Source organism: Cnephaeus nilssonii (assembly GCF_951640355.1).
Source record: "Cnephaeus nilssonii genome assembly, chromosome: 13".
NCBI lineage: Eukaryota > Metazoa > Chordata > Mammalia > Chiroptera > Vespertilionidae > Cnephaeus > Cnephaeus nilssonii.
Window position 1 is genome coordinate 66205424 of NC_137084.1, and position 25167 is coordinate 66230590.

A 25167-nucleotide genomic window follows, 5' to 3' on the forward strand; every position below is an offset into this window, starting at 1 on the left:
AACAAAAGCATGAAAAGCAATAGGGAGAACTTTTGGGGTAGGATCAGATTTTGGCAACTGCTTTGATACTGGGAGTGAAAGACAGGTAATGAAGATTCCAAGTCTTTGAGACCGAGTGTCAGAAACAATGGCATTTTAGTTTCTGGTCTCAGCCTATAATTAAACAGAAGAGAGGAAAGTTGTGGCCATAAAGTTTGAGGAGCCTGAGGAACATTGAGAAGCTTTTAGACGGTGTGGAGTTTGCTATTTGAGAGACTTCTCAGTTTCTCTGTGTAGATGAAGGTGGGGCTTGTTGAGTGTAAAGGAAAAATCCTTGAGCATTGGTTGGTCTTTGGGGAATGGTTTCATTTAAAGGTCTAGCAAAGAACAATGTGAAGGAATGGTCAGAAGCAACAGCTTTCATCAACATGGTAGAAGCTGCAAAAAGTCAAGGAGACCATTAGATGAGGACACTGGTTTTCACCCCTCAGACATATCCTACTTCTTGGGATTTTAAAAAATACCTGTGTGCATGTCCACTTCCTTCAGCAGTGAAATTCTCAGCAACCAGAAAGTATGAGGGAGTGCATGTGTGTGTGTGTTTATCATTGTTAAGTGACTCTCCAGAAAACACTATCAGTTCCTTTTTGGTGACTTTTTTATTTTGCGTATAGTTAAGTAAGCATTGCAAATTTTGCACACTGACCCTATCAAACCTTTGTAAATCTACCCATCAGCATTAGGCAGCATTTGGCATTGGAATGGGACTTGTGATCAGGTCACCTTCCTTAGGATGAGGGAAGAAATGACTTTCCAGAGAGGAGATGTTATTATCTTACTCTGCCATGCACTAAGAAGCAGGGATTTCAGAATCCTTTGCAAAGGATATCAGACCCTTCTGAAGAGAGACTCAGCAGCTGGCAGTGTTATTTCACATCCTCTTCAGTGCACTGAGGCAGTAAAAGAGGCAGCATTAGCACCTGGAGAGAAAACTTCACTGTCACAGAAGTCTGCATTAAATCATCAGAGCTCTCTGCTGAGTTAACACCTGCAGTTACGGAGCTCAGCAGAGAAAATTACACCTGTCTAGACACAGGCACAGATAATTGAAAAGTCATGACAAGTATTTTTTGTACTGTGTATTTTTGACACATTTAACAATATCCATTTTTTTCATGATATAATTATTCTGCTTGCCTCCTCCTGCCATGTAATCTTATAAAATGGCTGAAGTATTAAAAAAAAATAGTTTAGTTGCCTTTTAAGGTGCTCTTTCAAAAATTATAACATTTTAAGGATTGTTATACCTTAACTAGAGGCCTGGTGCACAAAATACGTGCACGGGGGCGAGGGGAGTGGTCCCTCAGCCCAGCATGCACCCTCTCCAATCCGGGACCCCTTGGGGGATGTCTGACTGCCTGTTTAGGCCCGATCTCACATGCTCTCTCCTGCCGGTCTGATCACCTCTAACTGCCTCTGCCTCGGCCCCTGCCACCATGGCTTTGTCCGGAGGAACGTCCAGAAGATGTCTGGTCTAATTAGCATATTACCCTTTTATTAGTATAGGTCATTTCTATAACTCTGAACATTGTTTCCTTATGCATCTCTTAATTTATTTTAAGGACTCAAAGCAATAAGACTTTGTGTTTATTGGAGGAAATTGCTACTATTAGGAAATTTGAATTCTTATAAAATACATTTTTAAAGAAATGGCTCTGCAACCCTTAATTATATTAGATATTGGATCAAATGATTATATTTGACTAGAAGGTTAATAGGAAAAAACTAATATTTTTCTCCTACTTGAGATTACCTTCTTCTGATTCTTGGAAGTCTTAAGGACTTGGCAGCATCCTCTACCCCCACCTCCCACTCATGTCAACCAGCACACCCATGTGCGTGCCAACACGCATGCATGCGCACACGCATACACAGCTCTTCTTTAGGGTAAAGCCCTGTCTTCTCTGGGCGCCTGCATTCCTCAATTCTCCCTTAAGCCATGGTTCATTGGGATGTGGGCTGTCGGTCATTCCCCGGCCTGGCTGCTGCGGGCTCCCCTAGCTAACTTTCTAAAGTACAGCCTGAGCTGTAAGCTTTCCAGTCTTCAGATATCCATAAGCTTTCCAGTCTTCAGATATCCATAAGCTTCCCAGTCTTCAGATATCCATTTGGGAACCCTGGTCTCAATGACCTAGGCTCATCTGGAAGTGTAGACGTTAGACTCGGGGTCAGGCTCCAACAGGGAAAAGAAACCATGGAATGCTGGTGCTTTAAGAGATCTGCGTGGCGAGTCCTGCTGATGCTTGTTTGCTGATGAAGTGCTGGAGCCAAAGGAAAGAATGACAAGGGCCTTGACTGTTTAAAAGGACTCGTCATGTAGAAAAAGAGCCCAGAGCATCCCCCCCCCCTTTTTTTCCCCCTACTCATTTATTTAAGAAATATTTAACGACTTTTACTACCAGGCTTCAGGCATTGTTCATGAAGGTTACATTCTGATTAGAAGAGAAAATAACAGACTAACAGATACTGCTGCCATGCAGTCTTCGGAGGGTCTGATAATTGCCTTGGGCAGCTGTTTTAGAGTGTGCGCAGGGAAGACATGACCTTCAGCAAAGCTCAGGAAATTTAAGATGAACAGAAGTGCACAGCACGTGAGGACCAAGAGGAAAACATCACAGAGCCAGGGCTCCGCTGGCCTGGGCGGGGATGTGTTTGGCATGTTTGAGGAGGTGAAAGGGCGGGGGGGACTGGAGCCCAGCAGGTGAGCAGAGGCAGGAGAACTGACAGGCACCCGATTGTGCATGGAATGGAGCTAGAGTTGGACGCCCATGCAAGGGTAGTTCTCTGGGAAATAGCATGATGCTCAGAACCTTTTCTAAACTGTCCTCTGGCCGCCCTGTAGAGGATGGATTGCAAGGCGACAGAACAGGAAGCTAGAGGATTTGGGGTGGTGGGAAGCCAGTCAGTCTGTGAGTCACACCACATGTGATTTTGGCATGGACGTGGGTGGTAGAGATGTTGAGAAGTAGGTGGAGCCAGGAGGAGTTCCCATCTTACCAAGGTAAATGGATGTTGCAGAGTAAAGATGACTCGGCTGATGACTTGATTAGCGGCCTCAGATGATGGCCTTTTAGTGTTGGCTCAAGTGCTTTTAAATGGAACAGACAATTTCTATCAAGTCCTACACCAGCCGACTATGTAGCTCGCTATAGAAAACTCTGAAATTTTGGCTTCTCTTGGGAAACCAGAGTATCTGGCGGTATGGAACCTGAATCCCCATGTGGTCCAGCTGTTGGGAGCTGAGTGTTGGTTTCCCTTCCTAAGAGATGGGTATGCTCCCTGATTTGCAAAGCCTCTGTCTGTCCCCATCATAGCCCTGACAATGAGGCCACTGTTGTTGGCCATTTACCATCAACTTATCCATCATGCTTACTTAACTCATTTACTATACTTTGTAGACCCTGTAATTTGGGGAATCTCACCTCTGCTAATCTGAAATTAAAGTGGAGAAAAAAAGCTTTAGGGTACCTATGACCCTCTGTATAGCTGCAAACACAGCCTATTTACCAACAATTAAATAACGGCATTCTTTAAAACAGACAGGCTGTGGTTACACTGGGAGGCATTGCCTGCAAACATTAGATGAGCTTTTGGTTTGCTTTCAATGTTTTCTGATTACGTACCTGTGTTCAGTTTGTGAAAAATGCACTTTCACACTTACATGTGCCTTTTGTGTATATTATTCTCCAATTACAACTAGAAACTAATGCCATTTTTAAGATAATTTGAACTATAAATGTATTTATTTTTTGAGTTGTTGTTTTTACAACTCGCCTTTTGCTCTTTCAGCCAAGCCAAAGCCATGTACTCCTGTCAAGCAGAGCACAGCCACGAGCTCTCCTTCCCACAGGGGGCGGTCTTCTCTAATGGTAAGTGTGCCCAGTGCCTCCCTTTAAGGAATGTGTAGCGATCAGAATCTAAAGTGGAAGCCAGGAGACTCGGACTCTAGTGAGGCCCTGCCCCTCACGACCTGCACAAATGAACACATCAAATTCCTCTGAACCCCAGCTTCCTCCCCTGTGTGTGTTTGTGAGTGTGTGTGAGTGTGTGTGTTTGTGAGTGTGTGTGTGTGTGTGTGTGTGTGTGTGTGTGTGTGTGTGCTGAGGGGGGCGGGGGTCTGGATCTAGGGTGGAGGGAGGATGGGAGAAATTGGCTGATTGATTATAAGAATGCAAAGGACATTTCCATCTTTAAAGAAGCTGTGACATTTTTTTTGTGAATTCATGCAGTCTGATGTGGGTGGATTCTTACCCATTAGTGTATATAATTATTTGAAGCTAATGCTGAGAGAGTCACATTAACTTTTTATTTTTTTTTCCAGTGTACCCATCAGTGGAACCAGGGTGGTTGAAGGCAACTTATGAAGGCAAAACAGGACTAGTCCCAGAAAATTATGTTGTCTTCCTCTAATGCTATTTAGTGGATGGCAGTATCTTCATGGTATCCATGGTAACAAATAATACGTGCTTTGATTTTATCTGACACAGATATGGCAATCAGCCCACTAAATGAAAACAGACAATTTCTATCAAGTCCTACACCAGCAGACTATGTAGCTCCCTATTAATGGAAAAGGAAAAAAACGTTCAAATTGTTTGCCATTCTTTTTTTTTTTTTACTGGTTTCTTATCTTAAAATATCTTTCCTTTTGATAAATAAGTCTCCACAATGACTCCATAACAATTGAGAATCTCAAATACTGTATAAGCACTATATCCCAGAAATTTGAAAACAAAAATTTGATATAAGGATTTGGGGATCTGCCCTTAACTGTCTAGATTCTCTGAGAAACCTTGAAATCATTACTTAAAAATGTAATATGAATTGCTCATTTATGATTTTTCTTTAAAAAATATACTGTTTTTATATGATTGTTTTGCTGGTCCTAACATTTCAAGGAAATAAGGTTTTTTTCATGTAACTTTATTTTTGTTTACCAAGTAAGATGATAATACTCAAAAGCAACGATGTATATAATGCCTGTAAATGAAGCCAAAATAAGTCATACACTGAGTCCACTGGAAACACTCCATCCAGCATTCCAGATGCCTTCCATAGGCTTTGAGTAGGGACCAGCAAACTATTTCTGTGAAGGCCTGGTAGTGAATATCTTGTCTTTTGCAAGCCCTATAGTCTCCATCACAATACGTAACTGCCATCATAGCAGAAAGCAGCCATAGATAATAAGGAAACAGATCAGCGTGGCTGTGAGCCAACACAGCTTTATATATGGACCCTGCAACTTGAAGATCACATAATTATCACGACACAAAATAGTCCTCTTTGGCCATTTTCAGCTGCTGGATCATACAAAAACAGGCGGCAGGTCCAATGTGACTCATGGATCATGGTTTGCTGAGCCCTGGGTTAGAGGATGTGTAAAACTACCTTTATTAGGGATTTCTATGAAATGTTACTACATTACACATAAATACTGATAAATTATATGCACATAGTAGCATCATAATAGCATCACAAAAGCATAATTACCGTATGAGGAAGACAATGTAAAAGTGTAGGCATACAACTTAAATTCTACTTGTAACATTAAAGTGTCAAAGAATTCTGTTGACACCTAATTTTGGCTAATGAGAAATTCTCTACAAATGATCAAGAATTTTTTAAGATACTAGTAGAGACGCTATGCCTTCTGAAGTCTATGCTTAGTTGAAACAGAATGTAAGCATAAAGGTACAAGGATTCTTAAATTATTTTGAACCACAAAATTTTAAAATGGTTTTATCATTTTTAGCAGGAATAAAATGTGTACATGATTTTTTAAAATGCCATTCAATTTACAGTCTTTATTAGGAATTTCACTGAATTTATAGAGCATAGAAATTTACTACCCATTTATATATGCCATCAACAGCTGGTCACGCATTTCTATTATTTCTATAATTCTATTTCAGTAATTCTAATATATTATTTCTATAAATATTTGCATGTGGCAAAGAGCCTGTCTTCTCAAGATTTCAAAAAGCTGGTTACCTGTCATTTAACTGCCACAGCGCAGGCCCACTGGGCTATATTTTACTTGTTACTTCAGAGTTCTCCACTGTACAGACACTCAGGTATTGACTGTATAAAACTCTTTTATATGATATTATAGTCTGTAATCTCAGTCTCTTCTACTTTAAATTAATGTCTCTAGAGTTAATAGAATATACACTCACACATACACATGTACGCACTATGCCTTGAAGCATTTATGCTTTTAAAATTAAAAATGGAAAAATAGAGTAGAATTTAAAAGTAGGGGTCACAACCAGCAATAAATATCAGTGCATTGGAATGAAAAACTATTTAATGTTATAAAAATTAGTAATATAATGAAAAAATCTGATAAATGTTTCTTTCTCTTTCTTTCTTTTTTTTTTGCTTTCCTCCTGCTGTTCATTTTTTGTACACGATAATTGGGTGTTGCTAGAGCTTCTTGATCTCTAGACCCTTGGTGGCCTTTGTTAGTAATAATAGCTTTGCTGACACCCTCGACTACCCTCTGCTGGAACAGAAGGTTGTCTTTCCGAAGTACCTGCCGGTCCCTTAGTCTGTGCAGCGCTGTCACTGTGACCACCCTTGCCATCGTCTGGCATCCTACCCGATTAGAACCTCTTAAAAGCAAATTGATTTTCTTTCAAAGACCAACCTGACTCCAAAAAGAGATTCAGAATTCTACTTCACTTGCTGCTGCATAAGGAAATCTCACCCTTCATTGTATTTTCACACAGACCAGAGTGTTCCTGCCTCTGAGTTGTCTGCGAGCTAATTCCCCCCACGCTCATTCGGGAATTAAGCTTTTGCTGTCTAGGATGTGGCATGAGGCTCTTTCTCCTGGTGAGGTATTTCTGTGGCAGTACGTGCTGGGGTCCTTTTTTTGAAACAAGCTACAAAAGTGCTTCTTCAAATTGTGTTTTTGTTTGAAGTATTAATCTTACAGATTTTTGAGGATGATTTTTTTTTTCTTCATGCCAAGTACACGTGTAAGCAAGTCATGGCTATATACAGGGTGTCCCCCCCAAAAAAATGTGTACACACTTTAATAGCTGATAGCTCAATTTTAAAAATGAAATGTATTTTAATAAACACTCCCTTTATAATTATTCAGAGTGTGTGTATACATTTTGGGGGATACCCTATATATCGGAGATAGACTACAACTGCTTTTCTCAAGAAATGAATTTCCTGCAGATAAGGTGTTTATGAGCATAGGGAAAATCTAAACATCGGCTCTACGTCATCTTGTGTGTTGTGTGAAAATATCGCCAAGGACAAACATTTACGTATTTAACAGGTGACTCTTTTTGTGCCATAACTCTACCAAGTTGAAAGAGACTAGTCCATCAACAGAAGGCTTATGCTGCTATGTGAATGCATATGTCTGAGCAGTAAAATAATGCTTGTATTCCTGTAGAGCCCATGAAGGATGAGGCAGTGCCATTCATTGCTCCTGGTTTGATGTGAGTGGTTTTGCTAATTGAGTCGGCACTCCGTGCTTTGTAATATGAATGAGTGCAACCAGGTTTCTCAACAATAGCTCGATTGCTGGCTCTTTCAGGGATGGTGGTGGGGGAATAAAAGTACCTTATGGTACCATCCCCAGTGATCCAGGTTCCCAAAGAGGGAAAATAAAGGCACATAATGACTTTTATTCTTATTCTAGATATTTGGTTTTACATTTTGTGGCATGCTTTCTAAATTTCCACCATGTTATAAGAAAAATAAACCTGGCACGTTAATCCTGTGAGGGTGCCCCTGCTGACCTCCCGCCCAGCCTCATCCTTCAGCTCTGTGTCTGATGTGAGAGAGGACACCATCCCCGCGGATGCTGGTGCAGAAGAGACCCACAGAGCCTTTCTCCACGCACCTTCATTTTGTTAACGAACCCCTTGAATTGGCATCTAAAGCCCCAATTTGATTTATACTTTATTGACTGAAGTTAGAGGCAGAGCAATTTAGGAGCAGATTTTGTTCTTTGGTTTTAACATATATTTCTAATTTGTAGCTGTTACGCTGACCTAAAAACACTGAGTGGGACCGAAAAAAAATATATCTCTTGGTAAAGAGACTTGGCCATTGTCCGAAAGTTATTTTGCTCCTGACTAGAGGTTTGTCACTTAGGGTAGAAATTGCTGTTTAATTTTGCCTCTTATCTTCCAAAATCAAAACATATTTTACAAATAAGGTTAATATTTCTGAAGAGTATATATCCCATCCTGGCTGTCTCCTGCTAACCCACAGACTTAATAATCAGGTTTTTATTACCTAGTCTCACATCTCCTGAACACAGTCATTGTATCCATCACTGTTACCAATACCCTCCTGCTTCAGATGTGCAGGTCCCACTTGGTGGTAACCTTGTACAAACCCAGACTTATCAATGACATGGACTTTTAGAGGATCCGATCAATAAATAGGATGAAAAAAAAAATGTGTAGGGCAGCTGCATCCACTGTTTTAAATAAGGAATCTCAAATAAGAATGCTGACAGCACTCACAACAAGCCAGGCAGAAAACTGATCTTCATATTCTAGACCAATGCTTAGAAGCAGTTGTATGAGGTAGGGATCCAGTAGGTCATCACTCCTCCTCTGGCACTCATGAGAGAGATGCCAAGTTCAAACCTGAATATTTCTTGGTACTATAGGGAGAGATGGAGTCTGTGTGTTTACTGGGGAGTCCCAATGGACAGGTGCCATTTACAATGATTACAAACATAGATACCCTCCATCATCATAGATGTTCATGTATAGGTCTGCATGAGGAATTTAAGTGTTGGAAGTGGGTGGGGGCTGAAGGTGCCAATACCATGTTAATTAGAAGACCATTTTCTCCCCTTGTGTATCTCAGCAGTGTTTCCCATGGTTTTTACCTTCCAGGGTTGAGAGCAACCTAGCTTCGCCTTGAATCCACTCAGTCTCTAAAATTGCAATGTGCGTTGTTCTGTATGTGGCAGCACTGTTAGCGGTTTTATATCTGCCTCTGTATCTTCACTCACCTGTCTTTTACAGAGCACACTGTTAAAATCTGAGGTATCACCACGTATTGAGAGCCATGATTTCAAGAGTCTTCTTGAACTCTGAGCTGACGCCTTTACAAATAAATAGGGAGTTTGTCAGGGAAGATGACTGTTTTTTAAAATTCAGAATCCTATTTATATACTGTTAAAATTTGAGGTACTATAGTTTATGTAAAAGTTGAATATTTAGATATTATATTTTAGTACTAGGAATTTCTTTGCATCCATTAACATGACAAGTTAAGTAATAAATATGATGAAAATGATTGTCAGTAAATTATCATATTGAATTTTTTGTTTATTTTGTAGTGTTTCTGTATTTATCTGCACTTTGTGTATATATACATATATACACACATATACAAACATGTAAATAACCTCATGTTATTTCTAATCTAATTTGCCACAATATCTTGGATGTATGTTTACACTGTATTTTAAATTTCTTTAAAAATAAACGATGTAAGCAAATTTTAATTTAGTCTTTGTACTTGAAGACCTACTGCATTGGAGAGCAGCAGTCTTGGATTCATATGGAGAGAAAACAAAGTTTCAGGTACTGTGTGAATGGTCATTGGGTGTGGCTGAGTGGAAGATCAGCAGAACTGATAACTTTTTCTTGAAAATTGAAACATTTCTCAAAAAATTAGCATTATGAAAGATCAGGAAAATGTTAATGTTGGTACCTGTTAATAATGCAGGTGTCTACAGGAGGAAGAAATAAACAGGCCTTAAGCAAAATCTTACCTTATAATAGAGAAACATGCAAATTGACCGCACCTCCGCTATGCCCACGATTGGGCCAGCAGGAGGCTGGGGGCGGGACTCCGGGTGGCATATCCGCCGTTGAGAAGATCAAGATGGCGGTGCCAAGTGGCCGGGCCCATGCCGCCGCTCCCGGGGGTGCCTGGGGCCATCGGCACCCCGGGGGGCGTGGCCGGGCCCATGCCGCCGCTCCCCGGGGTGCCTGGGGCGATCGGCACCCTGGGGGGCGTGGCCGGGCCCATCAGCACCGCGGGGGACGTGGCCGGACCCATGCCGCCACTCCCGGGGGTGCCTGAAGCGATCGGCACCTCGGGGGGGCGTGGCCGGGCCCATCGGCACCCGGGGGTGCGTGGCCGGACCCATGCCGCCGCTCCTGGGGGTGCCTGGGCCCATCGGCACCCCGGGGGGGCTTGGCTGGGCCCATGCCGCTGCTCCCCGGGGTGCCTGGGGTGATCGGCACCCCGGGGGGGCGTGGCCGGACCCATGCCGCCGCTCCCGGGGGTGCCTGAAGCGATCGGCACCCCGGGGGGGCGTGGCCGGGCCCATTGGCACCCTGGGGGGCGTGGCCGTACCCATGCCGCCGCTCCTGGGGGTGCCTGGGCCCATCGGCACCCCGGGGGGGCTTGGCTGGGCCCATGCCGCCGCTCCCCAGGGTGCCTGGGGCGATCGGCACCCCGGGGGCATGGCCGGGCCCATCGGCACCCCGGGGGGGCGTAGCCGGGCCCATTCAGCCACTCTCGGGGGTGCCTGGGGCGATCGGCACCCCAGGGGGTGTGGCCGGGCCCATGCCGCTGCTCCCGGGGGGTGCCTGGGGCGATAGGCCACCTAGGGGGGCATGGCCGGGCCCCTCCCGGGGGTCCCAGGGGCCGAGGCTTTCCGGGCCTTGGGCACCAGTGGGGAGCCTGCACCGATCGCAGGAAACCACTGGGGGTCGGCTCCTGTGATCGGTAGCAGGGACGCTGGGTGCGGCGAGCCCAAGGCCTGGAAAGCCTGGGGCAGAGGCTTTCCGGGCCTTGGGCACCAGCGGGGAGCCTGCACGGATCGCAGGAAACCACTGGGGGTCGGCTCCTGCTTCCTTAGCAAGGATGTTGGGTGCCGCGGAGCCCAAGGCCACCGCCCGGGGCCAAGCCCCGACCCTGAAAAAGGCAGAAGGCGGTGGCCACAGCCAAGGCCTGGGTCCCTGGTGCCGGCAGAAAACTGGTGCAGGCAGCCAGGTGAATGAAGGTCTATTGCACGAATCTTCGTGCAAACGGGCTACTAGTACCAATTATAATAGATATTCAGGCTTTCCTGAAAATATGTTTGCAAAAGTTTACAAGTATGCTATGGAAGAAGTATCAGCATACAAATACCTCCTTAGATTTTTATTAATTTTATGAAACTTTTGGTGACTATTTGACTTCTAGCTCAATTTTGCGCTTTCCTGTGTAAAAAAAAAAAAAAAAAAAAAAAAAAAAAAAAAAAAAAAAGTATGTATTTATGTTGCTCAATTGATTGTTAGAGTACAGTAAATCACCTAGCAAAAACTAAGCCTGACAAGTTAATAATAGGACCATTGGGCATACAACCTGATTTTCTCAAGTGGATTGTAGCTTTCATCATTATCAGAGGAGAAACAATAAAACCATGATATAAGGACGTGGTCTCATTAAGCTGACAGTGTAGGTAAGTGTGATATTTGGATCCTCCCATAACCACATCAAAATTACAACTAATCTACAGAACAACCATCATTCAGAACTGCCTGAAACCTAGCTAAATAGAATCTCTACAACTAAAGATATAAAGAAGAAGCCACATCAAGACTGGTAGGAGGGATGGAGATGGGCTGGTCCCCCACCCACGTGTGGCAGATAAAAATGGGGAGGGACATCTCAGATGCAGAGGTCCTCCAGCCCAGGCCCCCTAACTCAGGTTTCCAGTGTGAGGAAGAGAAGTCCCCATAACTTTTGGCTGAAAAAAAGCAGTGGGGATTGAAGCTGAGTGAGATGGTAGGCTCTGAAGTCCCAGGCCTTCCTGTTAAAGGGCCCAAGCACAGACTTAATGCTCAGTTCCAGCACTGGGGCACCAGGGACATATGGGGAGAAACTAAATTATTTGGCACCAGAGTGGAAGATGGAGAGAGAAGTGCTGGTAGAGGCCATTGTTCCTTTCAACCCCCAACCCCAGTCCCCAAGCCAGCAGGTGGGTGCCATATCTAAGTCTCCATCAACCTGGCTAATACTGTTTGCCCCACTTGGGTGATTCCCTGAGATTTTGCCACACCCAACTTGTGGGCCCACCCAAGCAGATTCCAATGACTTTTCCATAGAAACAGCCTGTCTTGTATGGAAATAGTTCTTGCTTTGGATTTGCCTAAAATTTCTCAAACAACCAGTATTTGGCCTTGGCATGCCTTGTACCTCTTGCTAAGTGGCTCCAGCCTGATACTAGCAACAGCTGGCCTTGGTGCATAGCTTGGCCTCTCCTGGGCAACTCGAAGTCAAACACAAATAGCAGCCATCTGCAGATCACTTTGTAGCTCAAACCAGATGGCCCCAGGCAAGGCACAAGTGGTGGCTGACTTTGACTTGCACTTCCCAGGAGGCCCCTAGAGCCAGCAAACTGGGTGAACAGCTTCAGACCACCCAAGTTCCTCCACGAGGTACAAACTCAAGGGGTGGACTCAACAGACACAAGTAAGTCTTGCTCTGTGTGGTTCACCCCTGCACAGTTGATCCTCAATGGTGGTTGAAGCCAGGCCTCACAGCCAATCAGCCTGGGGGGTAAATCCTTCCTATTGAGGTGCCAACAGCAAAAAAGGCTCAAATACAAAATGAGGATATAGCCCACATGAGGGGCTCACCTGGAGAGCCCAACTTGGGTGATTGGGGAGGCTGTGCCACCACCCTATAGGACACCTACTAATAAGCCCACTTTACCAAGCTCAGGAGACCTAGAAGTTCATAGAAACAAACACAGCGAGGCAGCTAAAATGGGGAGACAAAGAAATGACCCAAATGAAAGAACAAAACAAAACTCTAGGGAAAGAACTAAATAAATGGAGACAAGCAATTTACTAGATGCAGATTGGTTATAAGGATGCTCAATGAACTTAAGGAAGAGTAGTTGAACTTAGAACTTCAACAAAGGAAAAGAAAAAGGAGATTAAAAACATAATAACCAGTCAGAAATGAAGACGTACATTATAGGCAGTCAGCAGTGGAACAGATTAAGTCAAGGGTCAAATCAGTGATTTGGAAGATAAGAAAGCAAAACCACCCAATCAGAACAACACAAAGAATAAAGCATGTTAAAAAATTATAGTATAAGGAGCCACCAGAACAACTTCAAGCATACCCAACATTCGCATCATGGGGGTGCCAGAAGGAGAAGAGAGAGAGAGCAAGGAATTGAAAGCTTTGACTTACAAGTCCAGGAGACATACAAGTCCATGAAGTGTGGGGTCCCATCAAGATTAACCCAAAGAAGCTCACATCAAAACATAATTAAAGTGCCAAAAGTTGAGGACAAAGAGAATCATAAAAGCAGCAAAAGAATAGCAGTTACCTACAAGGGAGCTTCCATAAGACTGTCAGCTGATTTGCAGGCCAGACAGAAATGGCAAGAAATACTCAAAGTAGTAGAAAGCAAGGACCTACAACCAAGATTGCCCAGCAAAGCTATTATTTAGAATCAATAAGATAGCTTCCCAGACAAGAAAAAGCTAAAGGGGTTTATCACCCCAAACCAGTATAATAATAAATGTTAATGGGTCTTCTTTAAAAAGAAGAAAAAGCTAAAAGTATGAATAATAAAATGGCAATAAATACATATCTATCAACATTTACTTTAAATGCAAATGAATTAAATGCTATCAAAAGACATATGTAGGCTAAATGGATAACAAAACAAGACCCATACATATGCTGTCTACAAGAGACTCACATCAGATTGAAAGACAAAGGGACAGAAAAGGATATTTCATGAAAATTAAAACAAACAAAAGCTGAGGTAGCAATACTTACACCAGACAAAATAAATCTAAAAAACCAAAATAAACAAGCAGACCTAAACAGACCCATAGATACAGAGAACACTTTGATGGTTGTCATATGGGAGGGGTTTGGGGATGGGTGAAAATGATGAAGGGAGTAAGAAGTACAACTTGATAGTTACAGAATAGTCATGGGGATGTACAGTATAGGGAATATAGTCAATAATATTGTAATAACTATATAGTGTCAGATAGGTACTGGAAATATTGAAGTGATCACTTACTTTTATAATGTCTAATCACTGTGTTGTATACCTGAAACTAATATAATAGTATTTCAATTGCAATTGAGAAATTTCAAAATATTTAGAGTAAAAAATTGCCCTGGCCAGATGGCTCAGTTGGTTGGAGCATCAACCTGTACACAAAAAAGTTCCAGGTTTACTTCCTGTCAGGGCACATACCTAGATTGTAAGTTTGATGTCTGATAGAGGTGCATGCAGGAGGCAACCAATCAATGTTTCTCTCTCACATCAATGCCTCTCTCTTTCTCCCCCTTGCTCTCTATCTAAAAATCAATAAATATATCCAGAGGCAAGAATAAAAGAAATAATTATATAAATAAATAAAATAAAAATCATGACTTAAAACCTGTTGAAATAAAAAGATTAATATGAATAATTTCCAGTATGATTAAGTAGGAAAGGACTGTTTGAGACTGTTGGGTTAAAAGGAATTGACCTAGATGAAACCCTGATAACTATTATTTTTAGAAATAATAAAAATGAACTAGCTCCCAATAGCCAAAGTTGGAATGATTTGAGCAAAACCATAATGTAATAGTGGGTAGTTGGATTATAACCCAAAATATAAAATATCCATGAATTTTATATACACTAATATAAATGGCAAATGTTGTTTATATAAATAAATGTACAATAGGAGAGAAGAGACAAATATTCTTTAGAGAAGAACTTAAAGTAATAATTGGAATTGCATTACTCTTCCGCTTAGGGGATAGAATTTCACCATCTCCATATGAGGATGGGTAAGACTCAGTGACTAACTTAAAAATATAGGAGTGAAAAATATTAACATTAGTAGTATCATTAGTTATCTTATAATCCATAATATGATGTGATAATGGTAGAAGAGCATATCTTTCCCAAAACTCATATCTTTAGTCTAATCATAAGAAAGACATCAGACACACCCAGATGGGGGACATTCTACAGAACAGATCCTTGGCCAGTACTTCTCAAGAATGTCAAGATCATGAAAATAGGAAAATACTAAGAAACTGTCATAGACCAGACACCTAAGTGCAATGTGGATTGTGGATTGGATCCTAGAAAGGAAAGAAGATAGAAATGGTAAAACTGGGGATGTCCAAATAAAGTCTAAAATTTAGTTGCTTTATTCAAGACTTAAATACTTTCACTTGTTTTCTCATTAAATCAGGATCTGTGCACAGGACATATTCCCCGCTGGGTCCCAGGCCCTAGGTCAGAGGTTAGTATATAGTCCGGTCACCCCCCTCTTTAAATGAATGAATTTATTAAGAAAGGAACAGTCATTGTAAACTCAGAATTTAAAGAATGCAGTTGCAGGTTTGTGTGGTTTTTAAAAAATCCTATCTAATAAAGAGGGAATATGCTAATTGACCATCACTCCGTCACAAAGATGGCTACACCCACAGCTGAGGTCAAGTTCCCATAGGGAGCCTTAATGAGCAATCAGCAGGGACCTGAGGCTATGCCCTCCCCCGCCCCAGTGGGGCTCGACAGGGGACCTCAGGCCGCTCCCCCCACCTGGCAGGGCTTGACAGAGGACCTCACGGTGTGCTTCCCGTCCTGGTGCTGGGTTAGGGACCTCAGGCTGTTCCCCCTGCCCCAGCTCCAGGCCCGGGGACCTCAGGCAGCACCCACCACCCGGTGGGGCTTAACAGGGGACTTAAGGACACGCCTCCTACCCCAGCACCAGGCAGAGGGACCTCAGACCACACCCCCCGCCCAGCAGGGCTTGATAGGGGACCTCAGGCTATTCCCTCCACCCCAGCACTGGGCCAGGGGACCTGAGTCTGCAACCCCCAGCCTAGCTGGGCTTGACAGGGGACCTCAGGCCGTGCCCCCTACCCAGCAGGGCTTGTCAGGAGACCTGAGGCTGCGCCCCCCTCCTGGTGCTGGGCCGGGGGACCTGAGGCCACACCCCCTGCCTGGCAGGGCTTGACAGGGGACCTCAGGCCATGCCCCCCACCCAGCAGGGCTCAACAGGGGATCTCAGGCCATGTCCCCCATCTGGCAGGGCTTGACCGAGGACCTAAGGTATGCCCCTCGCCCCAGTCTGGGCTGGGGGACCTCAGGGCACACCCCCTGTCCTGGCGCCGAGCCAGGGGACCTGAGGCTATGCCCCGTGCCTGGCAGGGCTTGAAAAGGGTGGGACTGGCCGGGTCTTGATCTAGCCCAATGGGGGCGGCCAGCCGGGTCTGGGTCTCATGTGATTTTGAGGTGCATGTGGGTGGGCGGGGACTTGACTCTGGGTCCCATGGTGAGCCCCAGACTCTGACAGGAGGAAGGTTTTCATATACATTTTACTAATTTTCTTTCATCTCTGACACTTCTATTATAGAGAAAGGGCAAATAGCAATATTAAATTATTTCCTCTAATTAATCCCCTTTTAATATGCACGAATTTTGTGCACCGGGTCACTAGTATATATATTTTTTTTCTTGATTTCAGAGAGGAAGGGGGAGGGAGAGATAGAAACATCAATGATGAGAGAGAATCATTGATTGAGCCTGCAACCTGGGCATGTGCCCTTCACCAGAATTGAACCTGGGACGCTTCATTCCAAGGCAGATGCTCTATCAACTTAGCCAAACCAGGTAGAGCAGCTTGTTTTGTTTTTATTCTGTCTCTCCTTGTCCAAGAATAGTGGAATATATTCTTTAACATTATATTAATGCATGGTTTTACCCTGCAGTTTTCTATATTGATGGGAAAAACATACTCCTAAACACATGAACAGTACATGTTCTTAAGGCAGGCAAGCAGTTAAGGACAGAGATTAGACACAGATTTGCTCTTCTCACTGCTATACCTATTAAAACTTGGTTGATGAGCTGGATGATTTGGGGGTGACATTGAAGAACTCACTCTTCTAAACCACCTATAATAATAAAAGCATAATATGCTAATTAGACCAGACAGCTGAACGACCTTCCAGACGTCACTCTGGACGTCCTTCCTGATGAAGCCATGGTGGTGGAGGCCAAGGCAGAGGTGGTTAGGGGTGATCAGGCAGGCAGGCAGGCGATTGGTTAGGAGCCAGCAGTCCCAGATTGTGAGATGGATGTCCTGGATTGCAAGAGGGTGCAGGCCGGGCTAACCCTCCGCCCGCCCCCCCCCCCCCCCCGCACAAATTTCATGCACTGGGCCTCTAGTTAAATATAAAATCATCTTAATTTTTTTTTAATTAAGCTATGGTAAATTTACAGTTAAATTTCTTGGGCCAAAGAAGTAGTGTTATTAAATTTGAAATTTGCACAGCCAAAAATCAAGAAGCAAAAATCTTTTCCAAGTTTCTTATATAGCAGTTGTTGCCATTAAAAAAAAAAAAGTGCAGATGAGAACATTTGAAATCTCATTGTATAGGATACTCTTGGGAACATAAATCCCCCAAATGCTGATCAAATGCTGTTTCTGGGTGGTTTGGGTAAATGAGCCAGGCATAGCATTCAGCACAACTCTACTTATTGACAGAAATAAGTTATCTGAAATATGCTACTCCTCCAAATTTCCAGGAGCCAGTCTATTAAAAGGAAATCTCAGGGTCACCCTGGGCTAGAGAAAGGAAAATGATAACATCTCCCAATTCACATCAGAGATCTTAATATTCACTGAGTCACCTATCCACAGACAAGCAGATTTTTCACAAAATGAGCCTTCAGTTGCCTTGGCAACTTGCAAGCATTTTTGGAAAAACTGGCACAATCATTTCTGCAAACGAATTTTATCTGGAACTCAATATGTTAAACAAATACAAGCCAAGCTCTATGTGTGTGTTTGGGAATGCCTTCTCTTCCTCCATCCGGCCCACAACCTTTGTGGCAATTTTGTGGAAGCCTTAGGCTTTTAAGAGTAAGGATTGGAAATGACTGGTTGGTGACCGCTGGCTAAACCACTCATTCTGCTAACTAGGAAACTGAAGGTCATATGAACATGTTTTCAGCAAAATCATGTACTCTTATCTCTGCTGTGATCTGACCACTAACTTTTTTAATGTATGGGGAGGGCAGACAACTTCTCATACACTTGGATCCTTAAAGGGTCTAACTGTATTTGGAAAAGATCTCCCCTGGTGGGAATACATGGAGCAAGAAGGCAAAAGGTAAGAGTTAGTCATCCTTGACAATATATATATATGTATGTTTTGAAAATAGGTATAAAATATCTAGCCCAGTACCTAGTAGGTGTTACTGAGTAGCAACTAGCAACTATTAGTAAGACTTTAGGGGTTTTATAATCCACTTTGCAGCTTTCTGATACAAATGGCAGAAGAATTAGTGAAACCTTAAATCACAGCAATAGAAGTTAAATAATGGCTCCCAAATTTTGGGTACGTAGCCACAAATCTCATGTTCTCCCCTACACTGTCACACAGTCAATCCTGTGATCCAACTATTAGATACAGTCACTGGATGTGAAAAGAAAACAGACTGAAAGTTTTATTTATCTGACTTAATCCAATGTCACCCAGTTGGTGGTGGCAGAGCTTGGACTAAAGCCCAGGTGCGCTGCTTTGAAAGCCAGGACTCGACCATGAACCACCTTTTCCCCACACTAAGAGGAGGATGGTAAAGCTTTATGTACCATCACACTTGAAAGAGGCCTTGGGCAAACTCACGCTTTTCCGGAAGAAAGATGAAGGTGGTGAGGAGACTGGAAGCCCTATCCTGGGAAAAGGGTTTTGGATCAGAGTGTTGCTACTCCAGGTGTGACCTTTGGACCATCTAAGAGCTGATTAAAAATGTAGAATCTCAGATCATCTGAACCAGACTCTGCATTTTCACAAGATTTCAAGATGATTTGTATGAACAATGCAGGCTGAAGAGCACAGAGCTTGGAGGCCTTTGGGGCTATCTGACGGCAAGAAAAGACAAGACTTCCATCTTATTTCAAAGGCCAAAGGTAAGACTCCCTTGGAGGAAATCTCACAAAAATTGAGATTTAGGTTTTCAAGAAGATAATTTATCACTAAGTCTAAAAATATAACTCAGGAAACAGCTTTTCATCACAGGGAGTGTTGAGGTGTCTCTGCATGATCAGTCATTTGTCAGGATTTCATAGCAGAAATAGAAAAATTCAATTGGTATTTAGACACGTCTCAAAAGACAATTACTGACACCAGGACCTGGGCAAGTCATTGGAGAGCCTGAGTACATGAGATATCCTTCCTTTCAAGAGGGCCGTGTTTATTGGAGTAACAGAAAATTAAAAGTCAAAGGAATGTAACATGATCATATGCTAAAAAGGATGAGTATCGGGTACTACGGGAGCGCAGAGAAAGGGCACTATTCTGAATTCAGGAAATGGCAGAGTGATGAAGAAGATAGGTTGGATGCAGAGAAAAAAGTGGGAATGACTGTCTCTGGGTGAATGATGTCATCATGCAAGTTTTGGCTGAGTGAGAAGCTGACGGGAATAGGGTTCTCTGCAATACATTGGAACTCCACCTTACACAGAGGAAGGGGCTAAAAGAGGGTTTGGGGAAAAGGAAGGAATAAAGTGGTGATGGGGGAGGGCTGGGATGAACTGCATTTACTCTTTTTTTTTTCATGTTTTCATCCTTTCAACTAACATAGTGCCATGCACTCTTCTAGTTGCTCATCTTTTAAAAAAGAACTAGATCATGGTCTTGGTTCATAATGAATTCATAACTCAATGATGGAGGCAGACATAAGGATTAAAAACCACAGGACAAATGAGGTAAGTGTGATAGAGGCAGGCAGTGTGAAAGGACTAAAGATAACCCCAGAGTTTAGAGAGAAGGGGAGGACAGGTGGGGATCAGAGAAGGTTTTACACCTAAGAGGAAACATCTTAAGCAGACCTTAAAGGATAGAACATCAAGAGGGAATGAAGGTAGCAAAGACCCAGAGCCTAAACACTGAATGGTGTTTCCCATGGATTAAATCTAGATCTACATAGCTGGAAAGTTGAGTGCTTGCGCTGATGTATTGGCTGAGATTGAGGAAGGATAGTATAAGGTAAAAATGAGCAGGAATGATTGTGTGATGGCCAATCTGAGGAAGTAGAAAGGGTATAGGGAGAAGAATGATGTGATCAGCTTTACCTTTAGGAAGTCTGGAGTGGAGGAGTAAGTACATGTTCAAGGGTGAGTGTGTGTCGGGCAATGCAGGAATGGGGCCAAGAGGCAATGTTGCATCAACCCTAGGAAAGACGAACAAGGCCAGAACAAGGTAATGACTCATTTCAGAGGTCAAAGTGACATGGCACGGCCACTGTTTTGAATGAGTCACATAGGGGAATCCAAAGTGTCTCAGATGTCTATAGGATTCCAAGGAAGGATCAATAATAAAGAATGAGCCTGCCCACGTCTTAACACATAAAATCATGAAAAACAATAAATCTTTTTACACCACCAAATGTTGGCATAGTTTGTTATGTAACAATAAATAATTGAAACAATAATCACGGGACCATGGCATTGGAAATCACTGAACTCTTCTGGTTTGTAGCTGAGAGTGGTAAAGATTGTTGGTTGTTTTCCCAATGCGCTCAATGTTCTCCTTTTTCTCATGGTAACAGGAAACCCAATTTTTAGCTAGTGACATCACAGCTTAGGATAATGGTGTTATATTTTCTAGCCTCTTTTGGTGTTATATGTGGCCATGTGGCTAAATTCCAAGCAATGGGGGAAAAAAATAAATACATACAACATTCTTGTTATTTTTTTCTTAAGTTTTTAAAGATTTTTTTTAAAATTGATTTTTAGAAAGAGGAAGGGACAGGGAGCGAGAAACATCAATGTGAGAGTGAAACATCTATTGGCTACCTCCTGAACCCTCCTACCAGGGATTGAGCTCAGAACCCAGACATGTGCCCTGAGTCTAACTGTTGTGCATGGGATGACACCCAACCAGCTGAGCCACACTGGCCAGGGCCTTGTTGGTTCTTAAAAATAGAAGGCCCAGCTGGTGTAGCTCAATGGTTGAGCATTGACCTATGAACCAGGAGATCACAGTTTGATTCCCAGTCGGGGCACATGCCCAGGTTGCAGGCTCGATCACTGGTAGAGGCTGTGCTGGAGGCAGCCAATTGATGTTTCTCTCTCAAAGATGTTTCTACCTCTCTCCCTTCCTATCTCTCTAAAATAAATAAATATATATATATTTTAAAATATAGAAGGGAAGCTCTTCTTTCCTTTACCCTGCTGCTTGGAAGAGAGGTGAACTCTCCAGGTTTGATAGAGTGACAAATTAGAAGCCTGGGTCCCTGCATGATTTCCTGGAGCAGAACTGCCATTCTCCTAGACAATCTGCTTATTACATGAAAGAGGAACTAATATTTTGTTTAAAATCTCTGTTCTCTGACACAGTGGCTGAACTTGTGTGGTTTCTGCAGATCTGCAGATCTAGGAAACAGCGAGGTTCAGGAGAAGGGCTGACCTAGTAGCTTTCCATGAAGCCAAAGTACTGCCAAGGGAGAAACTTGGAAATAGGTATGATTGGCTACTTAGGCTGGGGAGTTAGTCACTAGCAAGTGTAATCCTCACAGGTAAAGAAGAGCTGTGTCCTTCAGCTGAGTGTGCATAGTTTCAGTGTGTGCTAAATTCAGGCAATGGATTCCGGATCTCATTCCATTCAGGAGTCCGCATCACACGCTCCAATATACCATCAAAACATCTAATACCTGGGTTGCATCTGTCTATCACCTATGTGTGGTCCATTAGACTGTGAGCTTCATAAAAATCACGTGCTATGGGCTGGGCAGGAGCTCTGTGTAAGTTGCCTACCCCAAATCTGGTCTTCTTTCTTCCTTAATGAAACTTAGGTTGTGTTTAAGGTGGCAATATATCCAGTTGAAGATCTATATTTCCCAGACTGCTTTGCAATACAGAGATTATCTGATATAGTTTTTGCCACTGAGATATAACTAAAAGTCATAAGTGGGAAATTTCTGTGAAAGTTTTGTTTTCTTATAATAAGTGCTACCCTCTTTTTCCTTATCATCTTCCTCTTATTCTTCCTGCCTGGAAATGGATGAAAGACTGGAGGTAGAGCACCATTTTGTGGCCATAAAAATGAAAGCAAGAAGGAACCTGAGACATTTATATCATCATTGAACCTGGACTGATTAATTCGAAGTTGGACTGTTTTATGAGAAAAAGCCCATATTTGGTAGTAGAGTTTCAGTTACAGTCAGCCACATGAAATACCTTGCCTTCTCATCATTTTACTAATCCCAACCATTTTCAGAACTAAAGAATATCAACCATGAAGAAATGTCACACTTAACATACATGGTGGCTGAGAATTGCTTATTTTTTAAAAAATATTTTTTATTGATTTTAGAGAGAAAGGGAGAGAGATAGAAACATTAATGATGGGTGAGAATCATTGATTGGCTGCCTCCTGCATATAAATAGACTTTTATATGTTTTTACTAGAGGCCTGGTGCATGAAAATCATGCATGGGGGAGGGGATGTCCCTCACCCAGCCTGCACCCTCTCCAATCTGGGACACCTTGAGCGATGTCAGACCACCCATTTAGGCCCGATAAACAGGTGGTTGGACATCCCTCTCACAATCCAGGACTGCTGGTTTCCAACTGCCCTCCCCTGCAGGCCTGGTCCCCCCCCCCAACTGCCCTCCCCTGCTGTCCTGGTCCCCCCAACTGCCCTCCCCTGCAGGCCTGGCTTCAGAAAACAACACATGAGTATTTTACCCAATGTCCAGCATCTTTTAGTCTGAGATCTTTAGGTTTAGGACCAGTAGTCAATATCATGAGGTCGTTGTGAATATGAAGCACATTCATTGTAATTTTATTGCCTGGACACTGTAATCCCGATCTCTATTTATGTTTTAGTTTTAGGAGCATCACCACAGGGGAGAGGTGAGCTTTCTCTCCTGTTGCTTTGTTCTGACCAGGGAGACCACAAGTTTATGCTGAGGTAGGATTTTGCAAATGCTTCTCTAAACATACATTAAATGTATTAGAATCACCTCTTCGAAAATCCAGGTTCCTTGTGGTGTGTGGAATTGCTTGTTGCTGAGTGGGACTGGAGCAGTGGCGGGGTGGGGAGTAGGGGGCGTAGCCATTGCAAAGGAAAGGAGGGCTGACTGTCCCAGGCCCAGTGCTAGTTTAGTGCCTGTGAGAATTTCCCTTCTGGAATGTGGATTTCTGGGACCCCTCCTGCTCAAGAGAAGAAACTCTGTAGGCTGCTTCTTTCTTTCTTCATACAACAATAGGAGGGCTTGATACTAAAAAAGGAAAAAAAGAAACTCTTTTCTCTGGATGAGCATTCCTTTGTCTTTACATTTTCATGGAATTGTCTTGATTTTTGTTTTGTTTCTTAGTCTTTCAAGAGCCACTGTATATTGGTGGTTTTACCCTATACCAGTATATTCTCTTATAGGGTGCAGATAGAGTCAGAGTTAAACTCTGAAAATGCACTTTCTGGATTTGATTCTGATTTTCTAAACCTCAGTTTCCTAGCCTGTAACATGGGGATACTAATAAGATATCTCATATGTTGTTATTATTAAGTAAAACATGACATAGTCCTTAATGAAGAGTAGATATTATTGTTATTATTATTTGGTTACTTATATCAACCCTGGAAAATAGGTATCATCTAAATTTTACACATGTGGAAAAAATTTAAGAAACTGCAATAACGAAACCACATTAATCTTAAACTCCCTTTATTTTTTCTTCAGAACCAATGCCTCTCATAGGCATTTACTGATTTTTGTTGCTTCTTTTACCCCCAGTTAAGGAATAGAGTTTCCACTGAGACTGGTGCAGTTTTCCTGTTCATGGGGATGTTAGAGCTAGGCTGATGGTGTGCTGGGTTCTTGGTTGTAGCAAATGATTTACTTTAAAAATGCAGTTCCACATATCAATTTAATAGGTGTGCATGCTCAGGTGCCGGATCCAAAACACTAAATGAGAACCTTCCTTGTTGTTGCTAGCACTGCTGGGTGAGACAGGGAAGATGAAGAAACATAATTTCAAATGCCAGAATTCCAAAATTAGATGTACTTGTTCAAAGGTTTTCTAGTCGTTTGCAAACATTTCCGGAAAACAATTTAACGGATTAAATCTCTGTAGTAGGCAGCTTGTGACTGGCAGCCAGTGTCTCTGTAATAGTTCAGAATAGAGAGTTCTTACTGTTTTTCAACTGCCCTGCTCTAAAAAGGAAGAGGCTAGTGTAACCTCTAAGCAAACGTGGAGCTGACAGGAGAAGGGAAGTGGGCCAGGAGAGTGGCCGAGACCACATTTTCCCTCTCCAGCTTAGCTATTGCTTGTGATAAGGCATGCTGCCTCTCGGAGCTTCCTTTTGGCACTTAGAAAATGCAGTGGTAATAAATGCCTGCTTTCTCCCAAGGCTGCTTCTCCAGATGAGATAATGGACCTGAGACAGTGGTTGTGGAAGCTTTGCAAGTGGTAGAGGTCAATCAAATATGAGGAGGTTTTAATAGTTTAGCTGCAGCTTGAAAAAATAGCAAAGAAGGCAAAGTAATATCCTAATGGTATGATCCCCATAGGCATTACTTAAGGGCATAATTTGAATTACTATTTCAGTTTCATTATAAGATTTAATACCTATTTTGTTTTTATTTCTGATGCTTTACACCTCAAGGTATCGGAGCCTTGTTATGAACAAAACAGTAATCCTATAGCAAATATAATTTTAATGGATAAGTAAAAGACATAGTATGAGGTAGGAAGGAACAGCTTTCAGTATTCAGATTATAAATTTCTTTAAATTTTTAAAATTCTTACCCAAGCTAAGAATCATATTTGCTAAAACATTTCCATGCTTAATAGATATTTCATGTGATATCTTAATAGAGTCGTGTTGTTTAGAATCAAAACTGACCGAGGAGTTTGCCCTCTAGTTCTCAGCAAAGTCTCTCTAGAGTCCCTTCGTCTTTTGTGTTAATTTTTCTGTGGCTGCCATATTTAAAGAGCTCTTCCTAGGAAGAGGAGATTATTTATTACTCTGAGGATTAAGAAAGTCATCATGGGAAAGGAAATTTTGATTTAATCCTTGAAGGATGAAGACAATTTAAAAGCAAAGCAGAGGAGGACACACTAAGGGCCAACAGTGAAGGGT

General features: G+C 42.6%; 1 protein-coding gene across 1 annotated transcript in view; it reads left to right on the plus strand.

Annotated features, from left to right (window-relative positions):
* The window catches only part of ARHGAP42 (Rho GTPase activating protein 42), a 251835-nt gene extending 244780 nt beyond the window's left edge, over positions 1-7055 (plus strand). Inside the window, exons 23-24 of the mRNA XM_079787754.1 lie at positions 3829-3908; positions 4361-7055. Coding sequence (XP_079643880.1) covers positions 3829-3908; positions 4361-4449 — 169 coding nt within the window. The 3' untranslated portion in view covers positions 4450-7055. The remainder of the gene's footprint in view (positions 1-3828; positions 3909-4360) is intronic.
* Positions 7056-25167: the final 18112 nt, after the last annotated feature.